Raw genomic sequence first — 21,825 nt, 5'->3', positions numbered from 1 at the left:
GTGGTTTAACTCATGCGCTCTGCTTTGTAGGCCAAGGGTTCACCAGTTTGAATCCTGGGCGTGGACATGGCGCGCTCATCAGGCCATGTGAGGCGGCATCACCACATACCACAACTAGAAGGACCCACAACTAAAAAATATACAACTATGTAGTGGGCGGATTTGGGGAGAAAACGCAAAAAAAAGAGATTAATCAGCCAAGATTGGAGTGGGAGTGGGGGTGGGGGTGGGGAAGGGCTGGCAGAGGCAGTGCGGGTGGAAAGAAGTAGACTGACCAGGAATACATAAGGCATGCGTACATCATTCCAGGCCAGGGGTTTTCGCCTGTTTTGTTTACCTCATAGCTACCATACCAGCATCGCTACTGCGCCTGGCCCATAGTAGGTGTTCAGTAAATGGCTGTTGCACCAAATAAAAGAACCGACTTCTCACTTTGTTTTTTTTAGGGGAGATATAGTTTGTTGTTCTAGGACCGGATAGGCTGTCCTCGAAGACATCTCCATTTCTCCGAGGGGAGCTGAGGGGTCTCAGCGGCCACAGAAGCTGCACCCACGCTCCCTACCACCCGCAGGGAGGGACCCAGGGCGGCAGGAGATGGGGAGACGCCCCCCCTGGAGCCCCACCCTCGCGCTCCGGGCCGCCGGCCCCGGCCCTCCGCCGGGTCTGTCTCGGTCCCCCAGCCCCCGCCCCCGCCTCTGGTCCCTCCTTCCCCACCTCTCCCTCCTCGCCCCCTGCCCCGGGGCCCGCTCCACCGGGGTCCCCCCGCCCGCCTCAGGTCCCGCTCCCGCCTCTGGCCCCTCCTTCCCCACCTCTCTCTCCTTCCCCCTGCCCCAGGGCCCGCTCCACCGGGGCCCCCCCATCCCGCCTCAGGTCCCGTCCTCGGCTCCGGCCCCTCCCCTCCTTGACGTGGCGGGGCGGCACAGCCATGTTGGCGGGGCGGAGCGCGGCGCGGCGGCCGGGGCGGGGCTGCGCGGCGCGGGCTCACTGCGGTGCCACGGCTGCTCCCGCTCGCCGGGGAGGCCTGATTGTGCTGGGCGGAGGCAGCCTCGGTGCGGATCTCGTCCGGGCACTGTGGTGAGGACGACCTCGGGCCCCCTGCCCTCGGCTCCCGGGGGCTGCAGGCGCTCAGTGGGAAGCGGGGGAGGGGCGGCGGGCCGGGTTCTCGGGCGGTGCCAGCTCAGCCCTCCCGGTGCCCGGGCCGGCGGGGAGCGCCGGGGGCGGCGACTGGGCCCGGGGGCGCGGCCGCGAGCACTGAGCCTGTCACCCCCGCACCCACCGCCTCGTTCTCGCGGGGCCTGGCGCCCGGCCCCTCACCCACCTCCCCTGGGTCGGGTGCGGGGGTCGGTGAAGGACGGCGGTTGGCACGTCGCCGCACCCCCGCCCCGCCTCTGGGGCGACCTGCCTGCCCCGCCGGCCCCTCGTCGCCCTGTGCGTTTGGTTGGTTCCTTGCCTGATCTGAAGTGCCCTAGACTTTGAACCGCGGCGACGTCGTCACCCGTAGTTCGGCCTTGGGAGCTGAGGGGACAGGAGAAGAGTGCCCGCTAAAGGGAGCGCCTTGGGCCTTGACACCAGTAGGGTTCAGTTCTCGGAGCCGGCCGGTCTTACCTGCTGCCGTGTGGGTGGGAACGGAGGAGTCTTCGTAAATCTACCTGTAATCGATTGCTGGAGTGAGTGTTGACTTCACGTTTTCACGTGAACTTCAGCCTCCACCCCTCAAAGCCTTGGGTAACTAGCCAAATTAACGAGTTAAAAAATGTTTTAGATTTAAATATAAATGCATGTTAAGTATTCCTTCTCTCCCTTCTCTGGTAGTCTAACATCATTTTGGAAGTTCAACCATTTTTAATTGACTCGTAGAATTTTAGTTAGAAGGAGCCTTGTAGTTTTCTAGCCCCCACCCCTCATTTCACTGATGAGAAATTGAGGATCAGAGAGGTTAAGCTGTGTGTCCAAGATCATAACCTGGTGGTGGGGAGTAGTTGAAGACACTGCATTGAGGATGGTAGGCTTGAAGATTAGGAGAGGCACGTTTAATTGTCCGTTAACAAATACATCTGAGTGGAAGGAACTCAGATTTCCCTTGCAGTTTAGGATGTTTTTTGTTTAGGTATTTATAAAAGGGCTAAAATTGGAATATTAGAAAACTGTATCATAGATAAAGCCTTTTAAAATACTCTGGACACATTTTCGATATGCTGGGTTAAAGTGACTGAAGTACTTTGCTTCTTATGACGTAAGAAATTATTTAACTAAAGTTAACTCCCGCTGAATATAAGTTGTGCTGAAAAGTGAGACGTTTCTTTAGAATAGTCTTTCTTGTTTTGTACTATTTTCTTTAAATGTAATGACTGGTATGTTAAGTCTGCATCCTAATGTAGTGTCTGAATCATTTTTATTTGGCTTTGTGCTTTTATGCAAACATGCTTAGGGGAGAGAGTGCTTATCAAATAATGCCATTTTATAAAAAGCTAGCTTATAAGAGGACTTTATTTCAGATATGCCATTGTTGGATATGAGACCAAGCCTGGCAAATTTTGTACTAGAAGGTGTGATTTTAAGATTGAGCAACTCCTACTTTGGAAAGGTGGGGGAAGTCAGGCAGGTGTTGTGCATGGCCATGTAATCGGGCCAGTTAGGAAGAAACAGGTGGGACGCTTTTGAAATAAAATAGATGTGCGTTAGTGAGCAAATAAGATCTTAGAGCAGAGAGATTGAGAGGAAAAGGAGTGAGGAAGAGGAGGGGAATTGTGTGCAGGTATCACTTACATGATATTTAGTCGTCTTAATAAAAAGTCGGGGTGTGGAGTTACAGGTGTCCTTTTACCTGTTGTGGAAGCTTAAACCTGGCCATTGCCTGTGTGGAAATGTCTTCATGCTTAATGTCAGAGCCTTTCTCTACTAGGTTCCCTGATTGAATTAAGCTCTTAGCTGCTTAAGATCCTTAGATTCGTTAAGCTTCACTTTACGTAATTTGTATTATCAAAGTCTATTTGAAAATTTTTCCAAAATTAAAATTATTATTATATCTAATATGCTTTTTTTCAAATAATACCTTACTTTCCCTCTTTTACATTTTAGAATCATTTCCTCATTCCCTCATCATTCTTAGCAACTTCAGCATCCATGTTGGATCTTTTGGTACCCTACCTTCGTAATTCTTTAGTTCTTGATGTCCTTCATCTCTGCCACAAATCTTCTGGCCTGCCACATAGCACTTGAAACTCTTTATCCTCTCAGACCTTTGAATTTTGCATTTTTCTTCCCACTAACCACTGTTGCAGTTTGAGAGCAGGAAATAGAACTGTTGCTAGGTAGGAAAGCTGGCATCCTCTATAGGCAGAGAGTAACAAGATGGAGATGTCTCTTGAATGGAGCCCTAACCAGAGCAGCATCCTCCTCCCCCTGGTGGTAAATTTAAATGATGATATTGAAATTGTATATTTCAAATTAGAGTTTAAAATAATCTCATAAATTGGAATGTTAAAAATATTCTGAATTAAGTTTCTGCAAAAGAGGTTAAATGATGCATAAGTCATTAGGAACTCCACTTATCAAGCATTTTATTTATTGTGTCGCAAATGTCCTCTATTTGCACAATAAAAAAATTACCTGTCTAAAACAGAAGTACCCAGTTTTAGAAAAATCTTTTTGTTATGCACTGTTAAACATTCTCTTCTAGCAAGTTTAGTGGAAACTTGTCATTTTCTAGATTGAAAACCATATGAATTTTAGAATTTAATGTTTTTGATGATCTTTTTATTAGAATAATGTAACTTGCAAGGCTGATATGGAAAACATAGGATCTAGATTTCCATCCATTTTTGCCTTCCTTTCCTATATACTGTTAAATAAATAGGACACTTACTTTGTTTTTTGCTGAAGTTTTTTGAAGAGTGAATAAAAAAGGATAAAATACCTCATACTGGGCCTAATGGGCATTGGGGTCTGTAGAGTCATTATTTTGTTATAGGTGAGGTTATTTTGCTTGCTAATTTTTTTTCTGAGACAAATATTTTGGTCACAATTTCTAGTGAATTAATATTGCTGAAAGTGGGTTTAAAAACAAGCTTATTTTGAATTTTCTTGAGAGAATTTGAAAATATCTTTTAAATTTGTTGCAGAAATAAGTGTCAAGCTCTACAATGACAACCTATTTGGAATTCATTCAACAAAATGAAGAACGAGATGGAGTCCGATTTAGTTGGAATGTTTGGCCGTCAAGTCGACTAGAAGCTACGAGAATGGTCGTTCCGGTAGCAGCCCTGTTTACCCCGCTGAAGGAGAGGCCTGATTTACCACCTATTCAGTATGAACCGGTTCTGTGTAGTAGGACCACTTGCCGGGCAGTTTTGAATCCTTTATGGTAATTAAAATATATGGGAAAAACTAAGATGGCAATATGATTAAAAATGTAGTTTTTCTTGCTCATTTATATTAAAATGTTTTTGTTTTTGTTTATGGTTATTTTTCCAAATTAGGATAGTCAAACCAAAGAGCTGTAAGATTTTAAGATCAGTCTAGATGTAGTGAGTCGATAAGAGACCAAATGTAAAATTGTCCCTTATAAACCGTTAGATCCTATTGGTGTTCTCTAGATACTGGTGCTGGCTGCATATCAACCCATCTTGTGTCATTAGAAAAGTCATAACTGAGTGGCATGGTGTTTGAAAATGTTGTGATTTTTTGTTGCATAAGCCAGACTCTCAAGAATCATCTTTTATTCCTCTTTCCATTCCCTCTCTCCCTATCCAGTCCATTAGCGTATCTGGTTGCTTCTACCTGCAGAGCATTACTGCTGTCTCTTCCACTCAGTCTTCGCTGGTATACTCCACTTTGGGATGTCCTGTCTTTGTCCTGGACAGTTTCACTATCCTCCTAACTGGTCTCCCTCTTTCCATTCTTGTCTTTCATCAGACCGTTCTCCACCCGAAAGCTAGATTTATAAATGGATATCAGATTATTGAAATTCTCCAGTAGCTTGTTCTAATACTTGGCATGAAGAATGTAAACCCCTCATCAAGACCTATGAAGCCCTGTATGAGTCAGCCTCTAATATTTCTGCCTTCATCTTGTATCTTCCATTTTCCTTATTCTCGCTACATTATACCTTACTCTCTTTCTGATCTGTGAATATACCAACTTATTCCTACCTTGCAACTTGTACAATAGCTGTATATTCTGCCTGGATTGCTCTGTCCCCAGATTTTCTTGTAACTGGTTCCTTTTCATTTAGGTTATATTTCAGTTGTTTATTTAAGAAGGCCTTCTTTTAAAGTAGCTCTTCCAAACACATTCTCACATTCTGCTTTGTTTTCTTTAATCTTTATTATCACTATGTAAAAGTATCTCCTGTGCTTATGCGTCTGCTTGTCTATTGTCTGTCTTTCTCTTCTAGAATATAAACTCCATGAGAGCAGGGACCTTTGCTGTCTTCTTTACTGATATGTCACCAGCATCTAGAATGATATCTGGTACATATTAAGCATTCAATGAATATATTTTTGAATTGAATAAATGTTTTCTAGATCTGAGTATAGAAGTTACTGTCATTTGAAGAAAAAAATAGGATAATCTTAATTTTGTGGATATTTTCTATATATTAAAAGTTACAATATATTCATTTAGGTGAACTTGTGTATGTTAAAAGTATGGATTAGATATTGGCAACGTCTCAAAATGCATGGCTTTTAAAGATCACTTTGACTATCAATTTGAATCTGTTCATGTTTTAGAAAGAAATTAGTTTTAATGAAATTAGGATCATTGCAAAAGTGAACTGAAACATGAGCTATTGTATCTTTTCTTAAAACAGTCAAGTGGATTATCGAGCAAAACTCTGGGCTTGCAACTTTTGTTATCAAAGGAATCAGGTAAGAAAACCCCTGTTGCAGATGTTAATGCTATAATACTGGTCTAAATATGCAGAAAAATGCATATTTAAAAAGAAAGATGAAATAGTTTTTTATGTGATGAAAATATCTATTTTTTAATAGTTAAATTATCAGGAAATAATTATTTTCAGTTTAAAATTTCATTACTCTTTCTGGCAAATAATTTGTTAAAAACTTTTGTTTTTTTCTATCTGTAGTTTCCGCCTACTTATGCTGGTATATCTGAAATGAATCAACCTGCTGAACTTTTACCTCAGTTTTCTAGCATTGAATATGTAGTTCTGGTAAGAACATAAGAGTAAATCTTTAAGAAAGTCTTAAATATCCAGTACTTTACTTTACATCAAGATAATAGTTGAATTGAAATGATTTAAAAGGCATTCTTGATTCTCACATTGAATTGATGGGGCATTTCAAAGGTGAGAACTGTCAAGGTCAATTGGAGCAAGGTGATTTCTCTGTTGTAGTTATTTAATGGGTGGCAGACTGTGGGGTGGGGTGGTGGGTTTTCCATATGGAGTAGATCAGTAAACAGTGAAGTATCATTCTTGCTTTGTAGCTGAAAGGTCAGTTCACAGATACTTAGTCAATTCGATGCTGGAGCCTGATGATATATCCCCGAGTCTAATTAATGAAATTATTCCTGCACTGGTCCCTGTTAGGAAAATCATTTTTCTTCCCTTTCTGAACAGCTTTACATAGTTATTTCTTTATTTAAGTGTGAAAGTAATAATATCCTTTATGAATGTTGTAGAGAAAGCAGAACCATAGTTGAGCCAGTCAGTTTGTTTTAAAAGAAATGAATACTTATTATAAGAAATGAAACCTCATGCAGTTAAATGAAATTGAAAGTGAATGTCTCCTCTATGTAACTATAAATAATGTTTTTAAACTTAATTTTTTACTTGATGGCATGTCTTGCATTTCTCTCTATGCATATATAACCTGTTTCATTTCTGAAATGGCTTTGTTAGGATTCCATTGTATGAATGTACTATAAATTGTTTAATTAGTCCTCTACTGATTATCCTTGTATGTTGTGCTGGTGTTAATACTTTTAAACAGTATTTTTTTCTTCTTGCAACATTTTTTAAAAGCGTGGTCCTCAGATGCCCTTGATATTCCTCTATGTGGTTGATACTTGCATGGAAGATGAAGATTTACAGGCCCTGAAAGAATCTATGCAGATGTCATTAAGTCTTTTACCACCTACAGCTTTGGTTGGACTTATTACTTTTGGGAGAATGGTGCAGGTTCATGAGCTTGGATGTGAGGGCATTTCCAAGAGCTATGTCTTCAGAGGAACAAAAGATCTGTCTGCCAAACAACTGCAGGTAAACGAGGATGGTGGTTCCAGTGCTGCTCCGTGAGCCTCACTCTAGATATGCCTGTAAATGCCTTCTGGACCTAAGTTTCTGGAAAACGTTTTTATTATGAATGACTGATATAATTGTGTTGTAACACAGGTTTTAAATTTAGTGTTGGTATCAGTTTTCTTTAATGTGCCTTAAATTGTTATCATACAGATTGAAGACCCGTCACTTTTAATGGTATCTTTAAAATTTAGAGTGAAACTGAAGGTATTTTACTAGAGGTTTGGAGGGCTTCTAGAAGAGTCAAGCTGAAGACTGAGAGACAACCACCAGAGAATGTTAGCGTCTGTTTCTGGACATCTCACTTAGGGGCTAAACACTTACATCATATTTGGCAGAGAGAGAGTTTAAGGCTTCAGAGTTCTTAATATACGAACTATGAATATATATTTTTGTCATACACTAGGACAACATTTTTATCTTTGGGGCAAGTTGAAGCTTTATCTTCCAAGGCAGGGGAGTTATGTGTAGCACACTGGGATCGTCTGGGGATGTTTTCCAAAATCTTTTTTCTGCCCAGAGATTTTGATAGGCCATGAGAGGGGACGTGAGTGTGTGCTTGTTTGGGGAGGTGGTTGGGACGGTAGCATTGTGCGGGTAAGTGTTTTGAAAAATTTTGTAAGTCACTCTGATATAACCCCCAGATGAGAACATCTCCCCAGAAGATGGTAGATAAGCCTGTCTTGAGGTCGACACACATGGAGTCAGACTTTGGAGGTGTCCAGATAGCCCAAAATGAAAAAGGAAAGGAGATCTTGAGGGTGCAATTTTACACTTATCTAATTTGAAGCTTGGTGGACGGGGACGGTCGTGCTACACTTCACCGATGTGGAAAATACTGGAGGAATTTGCAGTTTTGGATGGGGAGGATAATGAACAGTGAATAAGATTTGACAAAGTGGGGAAAATCAGAGTCTATGTTCTTTTGAAAGGTTTATTGTTGAAAGTAAGGAAGGCAACAGTGTGGGAGTTAGAGAGAGAGAGAGAACTGAGGTAAAGAGATTTTCCTTAGGAGGGACACTTGAATGTGTTACACAGAGAAGCGAGAGAGACCACAGTGAGTGAGTGAAAGCAGGCGTGAGCTGAGCACAGTCAGGTTCCAGAAGACGTGGGAAGGATTCCTTCAGGAGCACAGGGAGCAGGATACCGTGGAGAGGAGGATCCTCTGCCTCCATGAGATGGGAGAGGAAGTGGGCAACTTCTAACCTCTCTGTGCCTTAGCTTTTTCATCTGTAAAAGGGAGATAATAATAGTATTTACCTTACAGGGAGGTCAGGAGAATTAAATGGATTATGCCTTTAAGTATTTACATTATTAATGTTGTTTTTAAATTACAAGTTAAAGTGGTTTAATGTTCTGATTGTAGAAATACATGTTACCTAAATTATATAATACATATGTAACACATAAAACATTGGCCTTTTTGAAACAGGCAATGAATGCCTGCAGACTAAAGTTTTTTTCTCTATTAAAATGTTTTTATCTTCTTTCTCTACCCATCTGGTTGAAAAGAGCCTGGTCTTTGCTCTCCAAATACTCCTGTATTCAAATCTAAAACTCTCCTAGTTGTGTGATCTTGGGTTGATGTCTTTGCTTGTTTTCTCATCCTCTATGGAAAGGGATAAACAATACCTATTTTGCAAGGCTGTTAGTAGTACCAAATGAAATAACATAAGTGAGAACACTCAGTATAGTGTGAACTCTTACAGGACTTTGTTAGCAAAACCTGGATCAATATCTTGCTTTGCCACTTACTAGTTGCGTAAGGCAAGTCACCCAGCCTTTCAGAGGGTCAGTTTTTGTTTGTAAAGCAGGGATTAAGAAATCTACTTCATTTTTGTTTTGTGAGGAAATGGTTTAGCACAGAATCTGGCACATAGTAAGTCCTCAGTAATAAGGTGCTGTTCCTGCTAGCAGTATGGGACTACAGCAGGAGTAATTCAGTAGTGTTTTCTTTGCAAATCTTTAGGCTTTCTGATTTTCTGTTATATCCTTTTACTCTCTTACTTCATGACTAAGTATTTCTAGATGCAAGAAAACTTTAGTGAAATAAGATTATTTTATGTATCTAGAGAGGAATTGTGCACACATCCAAAATTCAAAACAAAACTGGCCGTTTGGTTAGGTGTTATGTCAGAAAACTAATAAGTATAGATACACAAGTATGTGTACCTTATCATCCCTCTTACACGTTTCCATGTACTCTCCTGCATAACGCTTGTTAAAAATTGCAGTTTTACACTTATTTATCTAATGATTTGATTCACTCCTGTCTGTTTCACCAGATTTTAATTTCCGGAAGGTCACGAACTGTATATTTTTTCACTGCTAGATGCCTGGCACACAGTGGGTACTTGAGATATAGTTGCTTAAAGGGTTGAAGGAATACAAATTAAGACCTATAGATGTTTAAGGGCCACAGTCAACTTAATTTGACTGTTAATTGGAAGTAAAATATTTCTGAGCTAGTAGCCTTCCTCTTTGCTCACAGAGCACGTTGTGCTTTGCTTTCTTATGGGGATTCTTTCATTGTGTTGTTATTGTTTACCTGACAGTCTCCCCAACTGGACCCTTTGCTTTCTGGGGAAAGAGCCTTTGTGTTATTTGTTTTTGTGTTTCTGATACCTAGTACAGTGCCTGGCACGTGTTAAATAGTTGATGCATCTTTGTTGGAGTAAATAAATGGATATCACATAAAGTCTCTCTTTACAGGAAATGCTGGGGCTCTCTAAAGTACCCGTTACTCAAGCAACACGTGGTCCTCAGGTACAGCAGCCACCTCCTTCCAATAGGTAATGATTAAATATGGCAAAGAGAATTTTACAATCCATGCAGCTATTTTAAGCATCCCGTACCCTTAAATATTTTTAGGACTGTAAATAGATTGCATTAGTATACTTTTTAAAGAGTTGAGGCAGAATCACGTCATTGGAATGGCTAGTTTCTTATCACTACAATGTAAGGAGTTACTTTAGTTTTGATATATTGCTAATTTTCTATTTATTTTTAAGTTCAGAAAAACTTAATTTTTGTGGTTGAGGGCGGCCAACAAAAATAGAGCCTCAAAAGCTTTTCATTTTGCCTTCTTAGCCTTAGAGGTAGCTTTTTCCCCTAAGCTTTCTTTTTTTTTTTTTTTAAAGATTTAATTTTTTTCCTTTTTCTCCCCAAAGCTCCCAGGTACATAGTTGCATATTCTTAGCTGTGGGTCCTTCTAGCTGTGGCATGTGGGACGCTGCCCCAGCGTGGTTTGACAAGCAGTGCCATGTCCGCGCCCAGGATTCAAACTGACAAAACACTGGGCCGCCTGCAGCGGAGCGCGCGAACTCAACCACTCAGCCACGGGGCCAGCCCTTCCCCTAAGCTTTCTAATCAGAGGTGGTATTACTAAAATTGAGTTGTTGTGTCTTCTCATCATTATTTAAGTAACCTTAGAACTTTCTAGGTTGGCCAATGAAAGATGCAGTCCTGAAGTGCTGGTTGGTTTGAGTATTTCATTAGTAGCCGTTGTACTCAGTGTGGTTCCTGGACCTGTAGAGACAGCTACACCTGGGAACTTGCTTTGAAATGCGGATTCTTGGGCCCCACCCAGACCTACTGAAACAAAACTCTGGAGCTAGCGACCTGTGTGAAAATAAGCTCTCCCACTGATTCTGGTGTACACAAAAATTTGAGAACCGTTGGTCTACCGTGTTTTCAAATTATTTTTCTCTCTTTTTAAGAAAGTGGACAGTTTGTTCCTTAAACCCTCACCCACAGAACATTTATAAATGGCTCTTTATTTTATTCTGTTTTGCAGATTCTTGCAGCCAGTACAGAAAATAGACATGAATCTCACAGATCTTCTGGGAGAACTGCAGCGAGACCCTTGGCCTGTCCCGCAGGGAAAAAGACCTTTGCGTTCCTCTGGGGTGGCACTTTCCATAGCTGTAGGGCTACTTGAGGTAGTGACTTACAGCTCTGTTTTGGAATGTAGATGTGTGTGTGTGTATGGAATGATATGTACAAGATAATGTTGAGTGAAAAAATCAGGTCCTAGGAAGAAGTATATGATTTTATTTATTTAAAGTTTGATCTGCAGTATATCCTTTTGTGTACAGAGAAGATTCTGGAAGGATGTTCACCCAAATATTAACGGTGGTAGGCTGAGGGCAATTTTACTTTTAAGTAGAATTTGAAAATTTTACACTACACATTATCTTAGCTTTATAATTAGAGAGTTTTTAAAAAATTTGAAATGCTACCAGATTTACAGAAGTTGCAAAGAACTTTTTTTTTTCCCTGAGCTATTTGAGATTAAGTTGCTGACATGATGCTCCTGACCCCTTCAGTACTTCAGTTGTATTTCCTGTAAACCAGGATATTCTCCTATATAACCACAGCACGACTGTTAAAATCAGGATATTAACACTGATACATTATTACCATGTAATTGTCAGATCTCATTCAAGTTTTGCTGATTATCCTGCTAATTACTTTTACTAGAAGGATTTAGTTCAGAGGCGTGCATTTAGTCTGTGTCTGTTTAGTCTCCTCCCGTCTGGAGCACTTCCTCAGCTTTTCCTTTCCTTTGATGACCTCAGCACTTTGGAAGATTCAGGCCAGTTGTTTTAGAGAATGTCTCTCAATTCAGGTTTGTCTTAATGTAGCCTCACAGTTAGATTCAGGTCTTGCATCATTGGCAGGAATGTCACAGAAGTAATGCTGTGTTCTTACATCCTGTCAAGTGGCACATGATTTTCATTTGCCCCGTTATTGATAATAATCACTTTGCTCACTCATTAAGGTTGTGTCTGCTAGGCTTTTCTCGGTCAATTATTCTTACTTCTCTTTCCTTTGTAATTAATAAACATCAGGAGGTGAGGATCTTTGGAACCATGCAAATATCCCATTCCTCATGAAACTTTGAATTTATTCAGTTATTAATATCACTGTGGACTCATGGTTTCCAATTTTATACAGTGAGTTATCTGTTACTATCATGATTCTTTTTAACTTTCTACTTTGACATAATTCCAAATATGTGGAAAAATTACAAGAATGGTTCGAAGAATTCCCTTATACTTTTCATTCTGAGTCCTCAAATGTTAACATTTTATTACGTTTGCTTTATCCTCTCTCTATATATGTATATTTATATACTGTACACATAGAAATTTTAAAAATCCATTTGAAAGTCAGTTACAAATATGATGTCCCTTTACTTCTAAATACTTCAGTCTGCAATTCTTTTCTTTTCTTTTCTTTCTTTTTTTTTTTGGTGAGGAAGATTCATCCTGAGCTAACATCTGTGCCAATCTTCCTCTATTTTGTTTGTGGGTTGCTGCCATAGCATGGCTGCTGACCAGTGGTGTAGATCCATGCCCGGGAACCAAACCTGGGCTGCCAAAGTGGAGTGTGCTGAACTTAACCACTAGGCCATGGGGCAGGCCCCAGTGTGCATTTCTAATTACAGAAGTATTCTTTTATATGACTGCAGTTCAATTAAAATCAGGAAATTAAAATTGATATAATAGCATTTTCTAATCTGTAAACTCTGTTCAGATTTCACCAGTTACCCCAATAATACCCTTTATAGCAAAAGAAAATCCTGGAGCGTGCACTGCATTCTGTTGTCCTGTCTCTTTAGTGACCTTTAGTTTGGAATAGTTCTTCAATTTTTCTTTGTGTTTCATGACATTGATATTTTCTAAGAGTATAGGCTCGTTATTTTGTAGGATTACTTTAAATTTGAGTTTATCTGATCTTTCCTCATGAGTGATTCAGGTTACGCACTTCTGGCAGGAATATGACAGAACTGGTTTGTGTTCTGCTTAGTGTAGCATATCAGGAAGCCTGTGATACTGATTTGTTTTATGACTGCTGATGTTAGTTAGCTTTGATCGCTTGGTTAAGGTGGTTTCTGCCAGATTTCTTCACTGTAAAGTTACATTTTTCCTATCGTAATTCTAAGTATCTTTTGAGGAGATATCCTGTGTACTTGTCAAACTTTGATCCTCTAGTTGTAGCATCTGTTCATGATTCTTGCCTGATGAGTTATTACGATGGGTGCCAGATAGTGACTTTGTAATTCCATCATTCCTTCTGCATTTATTAGTTGGCTTTCTACTTAAGGAAGAGCTTTCCCTTCTCCCCCATTTATATATTTATATCAGTGTGGATTTTTTTTCTTTTTAAGATTGGCCCTGAGCTTACATCTGTTGCCAGTCTTTCTTTTTTTCCTCCCCAAAGCCCCAGTACATATTTGTACGTAGTTGTAAGTCATTCTAGTTCCTCTATGTGGGATGCCACCACAGCATGGCCTGATGAGCGGTGTGTAGGTCTGTGCCCAGGATCTGAACCAGCGAGCTCCGGGCTGCCGAACTGGAGTGTGCGAACTTAACCACTCGGCAACGGGGCTGGCCCCTCAGTGTGGGTTCTTTGATTCTTATTTTATGCAATGAGTTATACAGTAATGGTCGCTTAATGATGGGGATACATTCTGAGAAATGTGTTGTTAGGTGATCTTGTTGTGCAGACATAATAGAGTGTACTTACGTGAGCCTGGATGGTATAGCCTACTACACACCTAGGCTATATGCTACTAATCTTATGGGACCACCGTCGTATATGTGGTCTGTTGTTGACCGAAACGTTATGCAGCACATGACTGTATTCCTTTAGTATCATTATTTTGATACTCAGATTGTCCCATATTTTGCCAGTAGGAGCCCCTTCAAGCTGGCTTCTGGTTCCTTACTATATGTTGCTATCATTGTTTGACTGTTTCCTTGCTTTCTAGTACAATAAGATGTTCAAGGCTCATCTTATACATTCCCTGCTCTGGACCTGAAATCAGCCATTTAGAAGCCTTTGTTCCACCAAGCAGATCTAGATGCTTTGTGTGCTCATTGTTACTAGAATGTCATTGCTTCTGGGTCCTAGTGGATCGAGCTAAGAGATAGATGTATGTGTATATGTATGTGTGTATCAATGTATATTTACACACACCCATATATGTGTGTGCATCCATACGTATTTATCTACACACTCGTATATACATCTGTCTATGTCTCTACTAAATCCACAGAAGATTATATATATTAAAAATCAAGAGTTCTTTCAGATACGTCCAGTGCCAACTCAATAACACAGAGTTTATTCTATCCTTCCCACTTCCCTTATTTGTAACTCCCTCTCTGACCATGAGAAACTGGCTTCCATTATTCAACATATATTTACTTCATTTGCTTAGTCCTAGAAGACATAAAGAATAGTTTTTGAATTTCTAGTTCATACCTCTGTGATAAAGAAACCTGGGAGTTAGAGCTCAGTATTTGTTTAATGTTCTGAAGATATATAGGACAAAATAGACTGTATTCAAAAGTGAACTGGGTTAGTTATCCACACCCTCCTCCCCCTTAATGTATTTATGTTATTCATTTGCTGTACATTCTGTTCATTTCTTTTTAAAAAATCCCCTTCTTGTTTTGCGTGTACATGTGTATGTGCAGTGAAACATTAACATGATTCCAAATGTAAGTTGTACAGAAAGATACACTCAGAGCAGTGTCATTCCCACCTCGTCCCTTGGTTGTATAAAATTCGTCTTCTAGTAAATTTCTTAAGACTCAAGAGTACAGAATTACCTAAGCTGTTGAATATTAAACTGTTTTTCTATGGCCTTGATACTTGAAGGACAGCTTGGTTGGATATAAATAGCCTTGGTTCTTACTTTGTTTCCTGGAGTTTTTTGAAAGTGCTGTTCTGTTGTTTTTTCTTTGGTGTTTTTGAGAAGGCTGATGCCAGTCTAATCGTCTTGCTCCTGTGAATTATTTGATCATTTTGCTTAGAGGTCTTGAGGAATTTATCTTTATAATCTAATAGTATTAATAGGAAATGTCTTGTGGGTTCATTTTCTCTGGTGCCTAGTGATCCCTTCCTATATGTCTATTCAGGTTTTTATTTTCGTAAAGTTTTTTGGATTATAGTTTTAAGTATTAGTTTTGTTTCGTTGTTTTGCCTTAAGAACTCCAGTTTATGTATAAATTGGGTCTTTGTTTGTTTTCCATTTCCACCATTTTATTGCTGACCCTTTTTACTTTTTAATTCCGTTTTCATTCTCTCGGTTGCTTCCTGGCTTTTCCTCAGTGCCCCTTATTAAGTTTTCGTTTGGATCTGGCAGTTGGTCTACGCCGACTGCTGGCTTCCCTCTTCTTTCCTCCATGTGCTTCTCTCCAGACTGCCCTTGCTCTGTGTGAAGGCTCGCGTGGGGGATAGCTCACTGGGATTTATGTTTGTTGTTTTACTTGCAAATAATTTGAAGTTTGGATGTTCTTTGTGTTCTAGTTACGAAGGCGTGTGTTTGGTATACTTGTATTTGTTTTTGTTTTTCATTGATGTTTCAGCTTTACTTGACTGCTATTATCTTGGATACCCAGAATGAAGAGAGGATTTTTGTTTGTTTATTAAACTAGTTTAAGAAAGTTATAGAAGTAATAAGAACACCTCATAAGGGCATTCAAACAATATGCGGGGGTGTATAAAAAAGAGTAAAAGGCAGCCTTCCTTGTTCTCCCAGATTTGTTCATCATATGATTTCTAAAATTATCAAAGTTTATATCATTAACATTCTTTCCTGAAGGTATAATGTAGCTTGAAAAGTGCACTCTGCATTTTTGCCCAGTAACTGCTTATAGAAATTGCGAATAAAAGCATTTCTATTATGATTATATAAATCTTGTTAATTGTGGAACAAAGTAGAGTGGTTGTATACTCTATAAGAGCTGTGATCATTTGTCATTGCAGCTTTGCTGCTTGATGGAGGATCTTTCATGTAGCAAAGTCTTAGGATACATTAAAATTTTTTTTTAGATTCCCTTATTTTCTTTGGATTGTACTCAGTAGCTCTTTTGTTTCTTATACATTTTCTGAGTTCTTGCATATCTGAAAAGGTTTTTTCATTTTGTCCTCTGACTTCATTTGTACTTTGAGTGTCTGTAGCATTGTAGGTTCAAAAGAATCTTCCATAGGATCTTGAGCCATTCCTGTCTAGTATTCTAACACAGTATTTTGATGATAATTTGATGCAGTCTCAATCTTGTTCCTGCTTGGGAAACTCGTTTTTCCCACTAAACATTTTTAGAATGTTCTCTTTAATTTTAGAGTTCTGAAATTCCGTTAGACTGTGTGTGTGTCCGATTCTTTTTTCATTAATTATGTTTGGTTCTTAGTGGCCCTTCATTCTGAAGACTGTCATCAGCTTACTTTATTTTTTTTCTTTTTTATTCTGAACTCATGAGATTGATGCTAGACCTCTGTATTTCTTTATATCTCTGTTTTTTTCCTCATATTTTCCTTCTTTCGTCCCGTTTCTGGGAGATCTCCTCAACTTTATTTTCCATATCTCTAACTTAGTCTTCAGACATGCTTTTCAGCCCATCCCTTGAGATATTTTTATTTTTGCAGTGATTTTAATTTCAGAATCTCTTAAGAGTTGTCTTGTTTGTTGTGATCATATCTCTTGTGTCATATATTCTGTTGTGCATCTCCATTTCTATGCTGAGAACCTCCTCCGGGCAGATTGCTTGCTTTCCTGCTTTTCTCACGAGCTGCTGGCGGCACAGTGTCGTCATTAGCTGCTGTTTGTGGACCTGACTGTACTTCTTTGGTCCATTGCTGTTTTTTGTGTTTTTCAACTCTAAATGTAGAGCTTCTAAGGTATTCCCTTGGGAAGATCTGGTTTACCCTTGGAATCTGGGGTATATTTTTTTTGATTCTTTGGTCAATCCAATCTAATCTGTTGTTTGGATTTCTTAAAATTTCTGGTCAACTGATAGCGTTCTTTCTTATTTTTTATTTCTTTATTAAACAGTACCTTTTCTCTCATTTCACTGGCATCTTGGAAGGAAGGGGAGGTAGCTTGGAGTGCTCAATCTATCAACTTGAATTAGAAATATACATCTTGCGTATGTTTTAAACATAGAAAATAAAAATAAAACAACAAAACAGAAGAACATGCCCTCTTTTCTTCCTCTTTCTGTACTGCTCCCTGTCTAGGGCTGGTTAAGCAGGAAGAACATCCTTGCTTATAGATTATTTTAAAATTAAGAAGGCACTGTTATTTAGAATAGAATTTCAAAAGAAAGGTATTCAAACACATGTTTTAAAATTTCTCTTTAAACAGTTGATTATTTTATTCCCTGGAAAATGTGTGCTTTCCTGTTTTCTAGAAATTGTATATCAGAATTCATTATCAGAAGTGTCTGTCCATATGTTTTCCTTTAACCTCTTGATGGGTTCCTTTCTCCATTAGTGTACTTTTCCCAACACTGGTGCTCGCATCATGATGTTCATTGGTGGTCCAGCCACTCAGGGGCCTGGAATGGTGGTCGGAGATGAATTGAAGACGCCTATCAGATCATGGCACGACATTGAAAAGGACAACGCCAAATATGTTAAAAAGGGAACTAAGGTAATTTTGGTTTTGTCTTTTTGCCTTATTAGAAAAATTCATTTATGGAAGAGGAGGAATATAAATATTTTATGATAAGAAATCTGATATTTTGAAGTCTGTTACTGTTACTGCTATTTAGAATTGGAGAAATATTCTCTTTTTTTTCCTTAATGATTTGTTAACAATTTCTCTGGTTTTAAATATTTAAAAACTTAGTAGTAATATTTAAAAACTTAAACACCAGTACGTACCTCTTTAAAGATCACTCCTGAAAGAAACTTTGTGTGCTTTTTATAATATTCATGTTAAGAATGTCTTTCCCATCAGAAAAAATTTCTTGTATTTTCCAATGTTTCATTTCCAAGAGGCTGTCCTTTAGATGTGTGTATTGTTCGTAGCTTCGGTAGTCCATCACTTTCTTGAGCGTTGTTTTCTGTTCGTGTAATTTCACTTACTTGGGTTTGTGCTAGTACATTTTCACTAATATTGATTCTTGACCCTTTCTGTTGGTTCTGCTTGTTAATGTCCCTATTCGTTTTTTTCTTTTGCAGTTCTCTAGAGTTCCCAATTTTAGTTTACTTGTGCACTATTATCTCATTTCTTTTTGGTAGTCATTATTTATTATATTTTTAAAAGTAATTAATAACAGTTTTTTTTTCACTATTAGTGAGTGTTTTTTTCTTGCCACCTAATTTTCCTTTTGAGCTTAAAATTTTTCTTAGAGCTTTGAAAAATGTTTTGGATTTATCTTACTGCTTTTGGTATTGTCTCTGTATTTTTTTTTTCCCTGAGGAAGATTAGCTGTGAGCTAACTTCTATGCCAATCTTCCTCCACTTTATATGTGGGTTGCCACACAGCATAGCTGATGAGTGGTGTAGGTCCGCATCCAGGATCCAGATCTGCGAACCTGGGCCACTGAAGTGGATTGTGCTAAACTTAACCACTGTGCCACGGGGCTGGCCCCTTGTCTCTGTGTTGAAGTTTTTGTTACATGGGTGTGGATTTTGCCAGGAAAAGAGTTCTGTGTTGTTCTTCTACCATGTTTTTGTACACAGAGCAAGATGTTGGTATACCTCTCTTCAAGTTTAGCTTAATTTAGGAGTTCATCTAGAAAGAATGGCTTTTAAAGAAAATGTGAAAGTGTTAGACTTATACAAGTTAATGTATCATTTTATGAGACATAGAAAATTCAATTAGAACAAATCACATTTAAATTATGATTGTTCTTTTTAGTGTTTCTTAGATCATTTTGATTTATTAATGGGGAAAAAAGATTTATAGGGTGGTTAAGTTTGTACATTAATTTGATTTGATTTAAAAAAATCTTCCATAGCATTTTGAAGCATTGGCTAATCGAGCTGCCACAACTGGTCATGTTATTGATATCTATGCATGTGCATTAGATCAGACTGGTCTCCTGGAGATGAAATGCTGTCCCAACCTTACTGGGTATGTATGTAAATTTTTGCACTTTTTGCAATTATAAGCTGATTATGATAGTTTACAAATATAAACCAGTAATGACAGTTCAGGAAAATAAACCAGTCGTCACCTACTGCTTCAGGGTAATAGCTGTTAACAGTTTTTGATACTCCTTTCAGTAAAGCTCACTTTAGGTTTTTTCTAAAATGTGGTTATAAAGGCACACATTCTGTTTGAAAATCTCATCTTGATATCCTGCAGTCGTTGATTTATTTTAGCAGCTTTTTTGAGATATAATTCACATACCATAAAATTTACCTGTTTAAAGTGTACAATTTAATGGTTTTTGGGGTATATTCACAGGTTAAGTAACTATCACCATAGTTTTAATTGTAGGACATTTACATCACCCCAGAAAGAAACTCCACGTACCCATTAGCAGTCACTCCCCCCTTCTCCTTCCTTCCCTTTCGCAGCCTAGACAACCACTAATCTACTTTCTGTCCTGTAGGTTTGCCTATTCTTGATCTTAACGGGAAACCATTTCGTCTCTCACCATTAAGTATGATATTAGCTGTGGGTTTTTGTAGATGCCTTTATCAGGTTGAAGAAGTTCTTACCTATTCCTAGTTTGTTGAGTTCTTTTGTTCACGAAAAGGTGTTGGATTTTCTTAGATACTTTTTCTGCATCTATTGAGATGATCAAATGATTTTTGTCCTTTATTCTATTAATATAGGATGTATTACATTGATTTTTGTATGTTAAACCAACCTTGCATTCCTGGGATGAATGTTACTTGTGAACAATCCTTTTTATATATTGCTGGATTTGATTTGCTAGTGTTTTGTTGACGATTTTTGCATGTGTCTTCATAAGGAACCTTGATCTGTAGTTTTTTATCTCTTTAATGTCTTTGGTGTTGGTGTCAGGGTTATACTGACCTCATAGAATGAGTTGGGAAGTGTTTCTTCCTCTTCCATTGGCAGTCATTATTTTTGGGATAATTTAATTAGGCTTAAAAAACTCAGTGTCAACTCATTTCTCAGGTTTGTTTATTTATTTAGTTCACTCATCTAATATTGATGAGTGCCTACTGTGTGTTGAACTGTCCAAGGTACTGGAGATATAGCAGTGGACCAAAACATACAAATCTGCCCTTGTGGAGCTAATCTTCTAGTGCAGGACTGTTGAGTGTAATTTTCTATTGGACATATTCTCTCTGTTGTCCCATTGAAATGTGGCAAGTGTGACTGAGGAACTGAAATTTTAATGTTATATAATTTATTTTAATTGATTTATATGTAAATTTAAATAGCCACATGTTGGATACACAGTTCTGGTGAGAGGAGATGAGATAAGTAAAGTAGGTAGTATATCAGATGGTGATAAATGTTAGTGAGAAAATTAAGTCAGGAAAGAGGATAGGGGTTTGTAGTTCTAAATAGGATGAGATGGGGAGGCCTCATCGAAGGTGACATTTTAGCAAAGACTTAAGGAAGTAAGAGAGTGAGCTATGTGCATATATGAAGGAAGAGTGTTCCAAGAAGAGGGAACAGCCAGTGCAAAGTTGAGAACATACGTGGGGTGTTTGATAAATGGTAAGGAGGTCAAAGTAGCTGCGGTGGAGGAAGTGAGGGGGACTTTGTGAGGGTCTTTTGACTCTTGGAAGGGCTTTGGATTTTACTTTGAGCTGCAAAGTCATCGGAGAGTGTTCAGCGGAAAAGTGATGTGATCTGATTTAATGTTTTTAATTTTAATGTCTGTAGCAGTATATTACTCCATTATGTGGATGTACCATATTTTATTCAACTAGTCTCTAATATATGGTCATTTGGATTGTTTCCAATCTTCTATTATTGCAAATAATGCTTCAGTGAATAGCCTGGTTGCGTATATTTTGCTTTTTGCTTTTGTTTTGCCAGAATATCTTCGGGTTACATTCGTAACAGTGAGGTGGCTGGCTTAAGAGAAAATACGTGTGTCATTTTGATAGATGTTGTCAAGTCCTCCTGCATTGGAGTTGCACCATTTTGCATTCCCATCAGGAATGAATGAGAGTACCTGTTTTTCCACAGCCTCACCAACAGAATATGTTGTCAATCTGTGATTTTTGCTGATCTGTTAGAGAAGAAATGATATCTCAGAATATTTTTTATTTGACAGATGTTTTTCGAAACTTTAAAAAAATTAAAATAGGTATATGCTTACTGCAAAAAAGCAAACAGTACATAAGTGCATAAAGTGAAAATGCTCCCTCAGTATCCCTGTACTCTCCTTTACTGGGTGGAACACTGGTGAGTTTGATGTGACACCCAGAGACAATACAGTCACTCACTGCATAATGACATTTTAGTCTCAATGGACTACATATATGACGGTGGTGCTCTAAGATTAGTACCAAATAGCTTATGTGTGTAGGAGGCTATACCGTCTAGGTTTGTGTAAATACACTTTATGATGCTCGCACAGTGACAAAATCTGTCTAATGACACGTTTCTCGGAACATATGCCTGTCATTAAGCAACACATGACTGTATATGCATATATACACATACCACATATATGTATTTGCTTTTAAGAATGAGAATATATCTTCACCAGTGTGGAGAACTGGGTGGCTGGGGCAGGAGAGACATGTTTGTTACCGTGTACCTTTTGTACCATTTGAATTTTTGATGTGGGATGTAAATTACGGAGGACAAGTG

At 38.8% G+C, this 21,825-nt stretch overlaps 1 protein-coding gene across 4 annotated transcripts in view; it reads left to right on the top strand.

Annotated features, from left to right (window-relative positions):
* Nucleotides 1-483: 483 nt before the first annotated feature.
* Nucleotides 484-21,825, top strand: part of SEC23A (SEC23 homolog A, COPII coat complex component) — a 53,750-nt gene continuing 32,408 nt past the window's right edge. The window contains exons 1-9 of one of the 4 annotated variants that reach the window (XM_023624320.2): nucleotides 484-1,074; nucleotides 4,122-4,363; nucleotides 5,813-5,870; nucleotides 6,089-6,175; nucleotides 6,989-7,225; nucleotides 9,977-10,056; nucleotides 11,061-11,205; nucleotides 17,556-17,714; nucleotides 19,031-19,146. In XM_023624320.2, coding sequence (XP_023480088.1) covers nucleotides 4,143-4,363; nucleotides 5,813-5,870; nucleotides 6,089-6,175; nucleotides 6,989-7,225; nucleotides 9,977-10,056; nucleotides 11,061-11,205; nucleotides 17,556-17,714; nucleotides 19,031-19,146 — 1,103 coding nt within the window. In that variant the 5' untranslated portion in view covers nucleotides 484-1,074; nucleotides 4,122-4,142. Of the gene's footprint in view, nucleotides 1,075-1,151; nucleotides 1,726-4,121; nucleotides 4,364-5,812; nucleotides 5,871-6,088; nucleotides 6,176-6,988; nucleotides 7,226-9,976; nucleotides 10,057-11,060; nucleotides 11,206-17,555; nucleotides 17,715-19,030; nucleotides 19,147-21,825 lie in introns of those variants that run through there. The other 3 variants (XM_023624321.2, XM_001492344.6, XM_005603447.4) reach the window with 3 other exon arrangements.

Source organism: Equus caballus, chromosome 1 (assembly GCF_041296265.1).
Source record: "Equus caballus isolate H_3958 breed thoroughbred chromosome 1, TB-T2T, whole genome shotgun sequence".
Classification (NCBI taxonomy): Eukaryota; Metazoa; Chordata; class Mammalia; order Perissodactyla; family Equidae; genus Equus; species Equus caballus.
The sequence above is the reverse complement of the archived record's forward strand: the minus strand, read 5'-3'. Positions and strand labels throughout refer to the sequence as shown.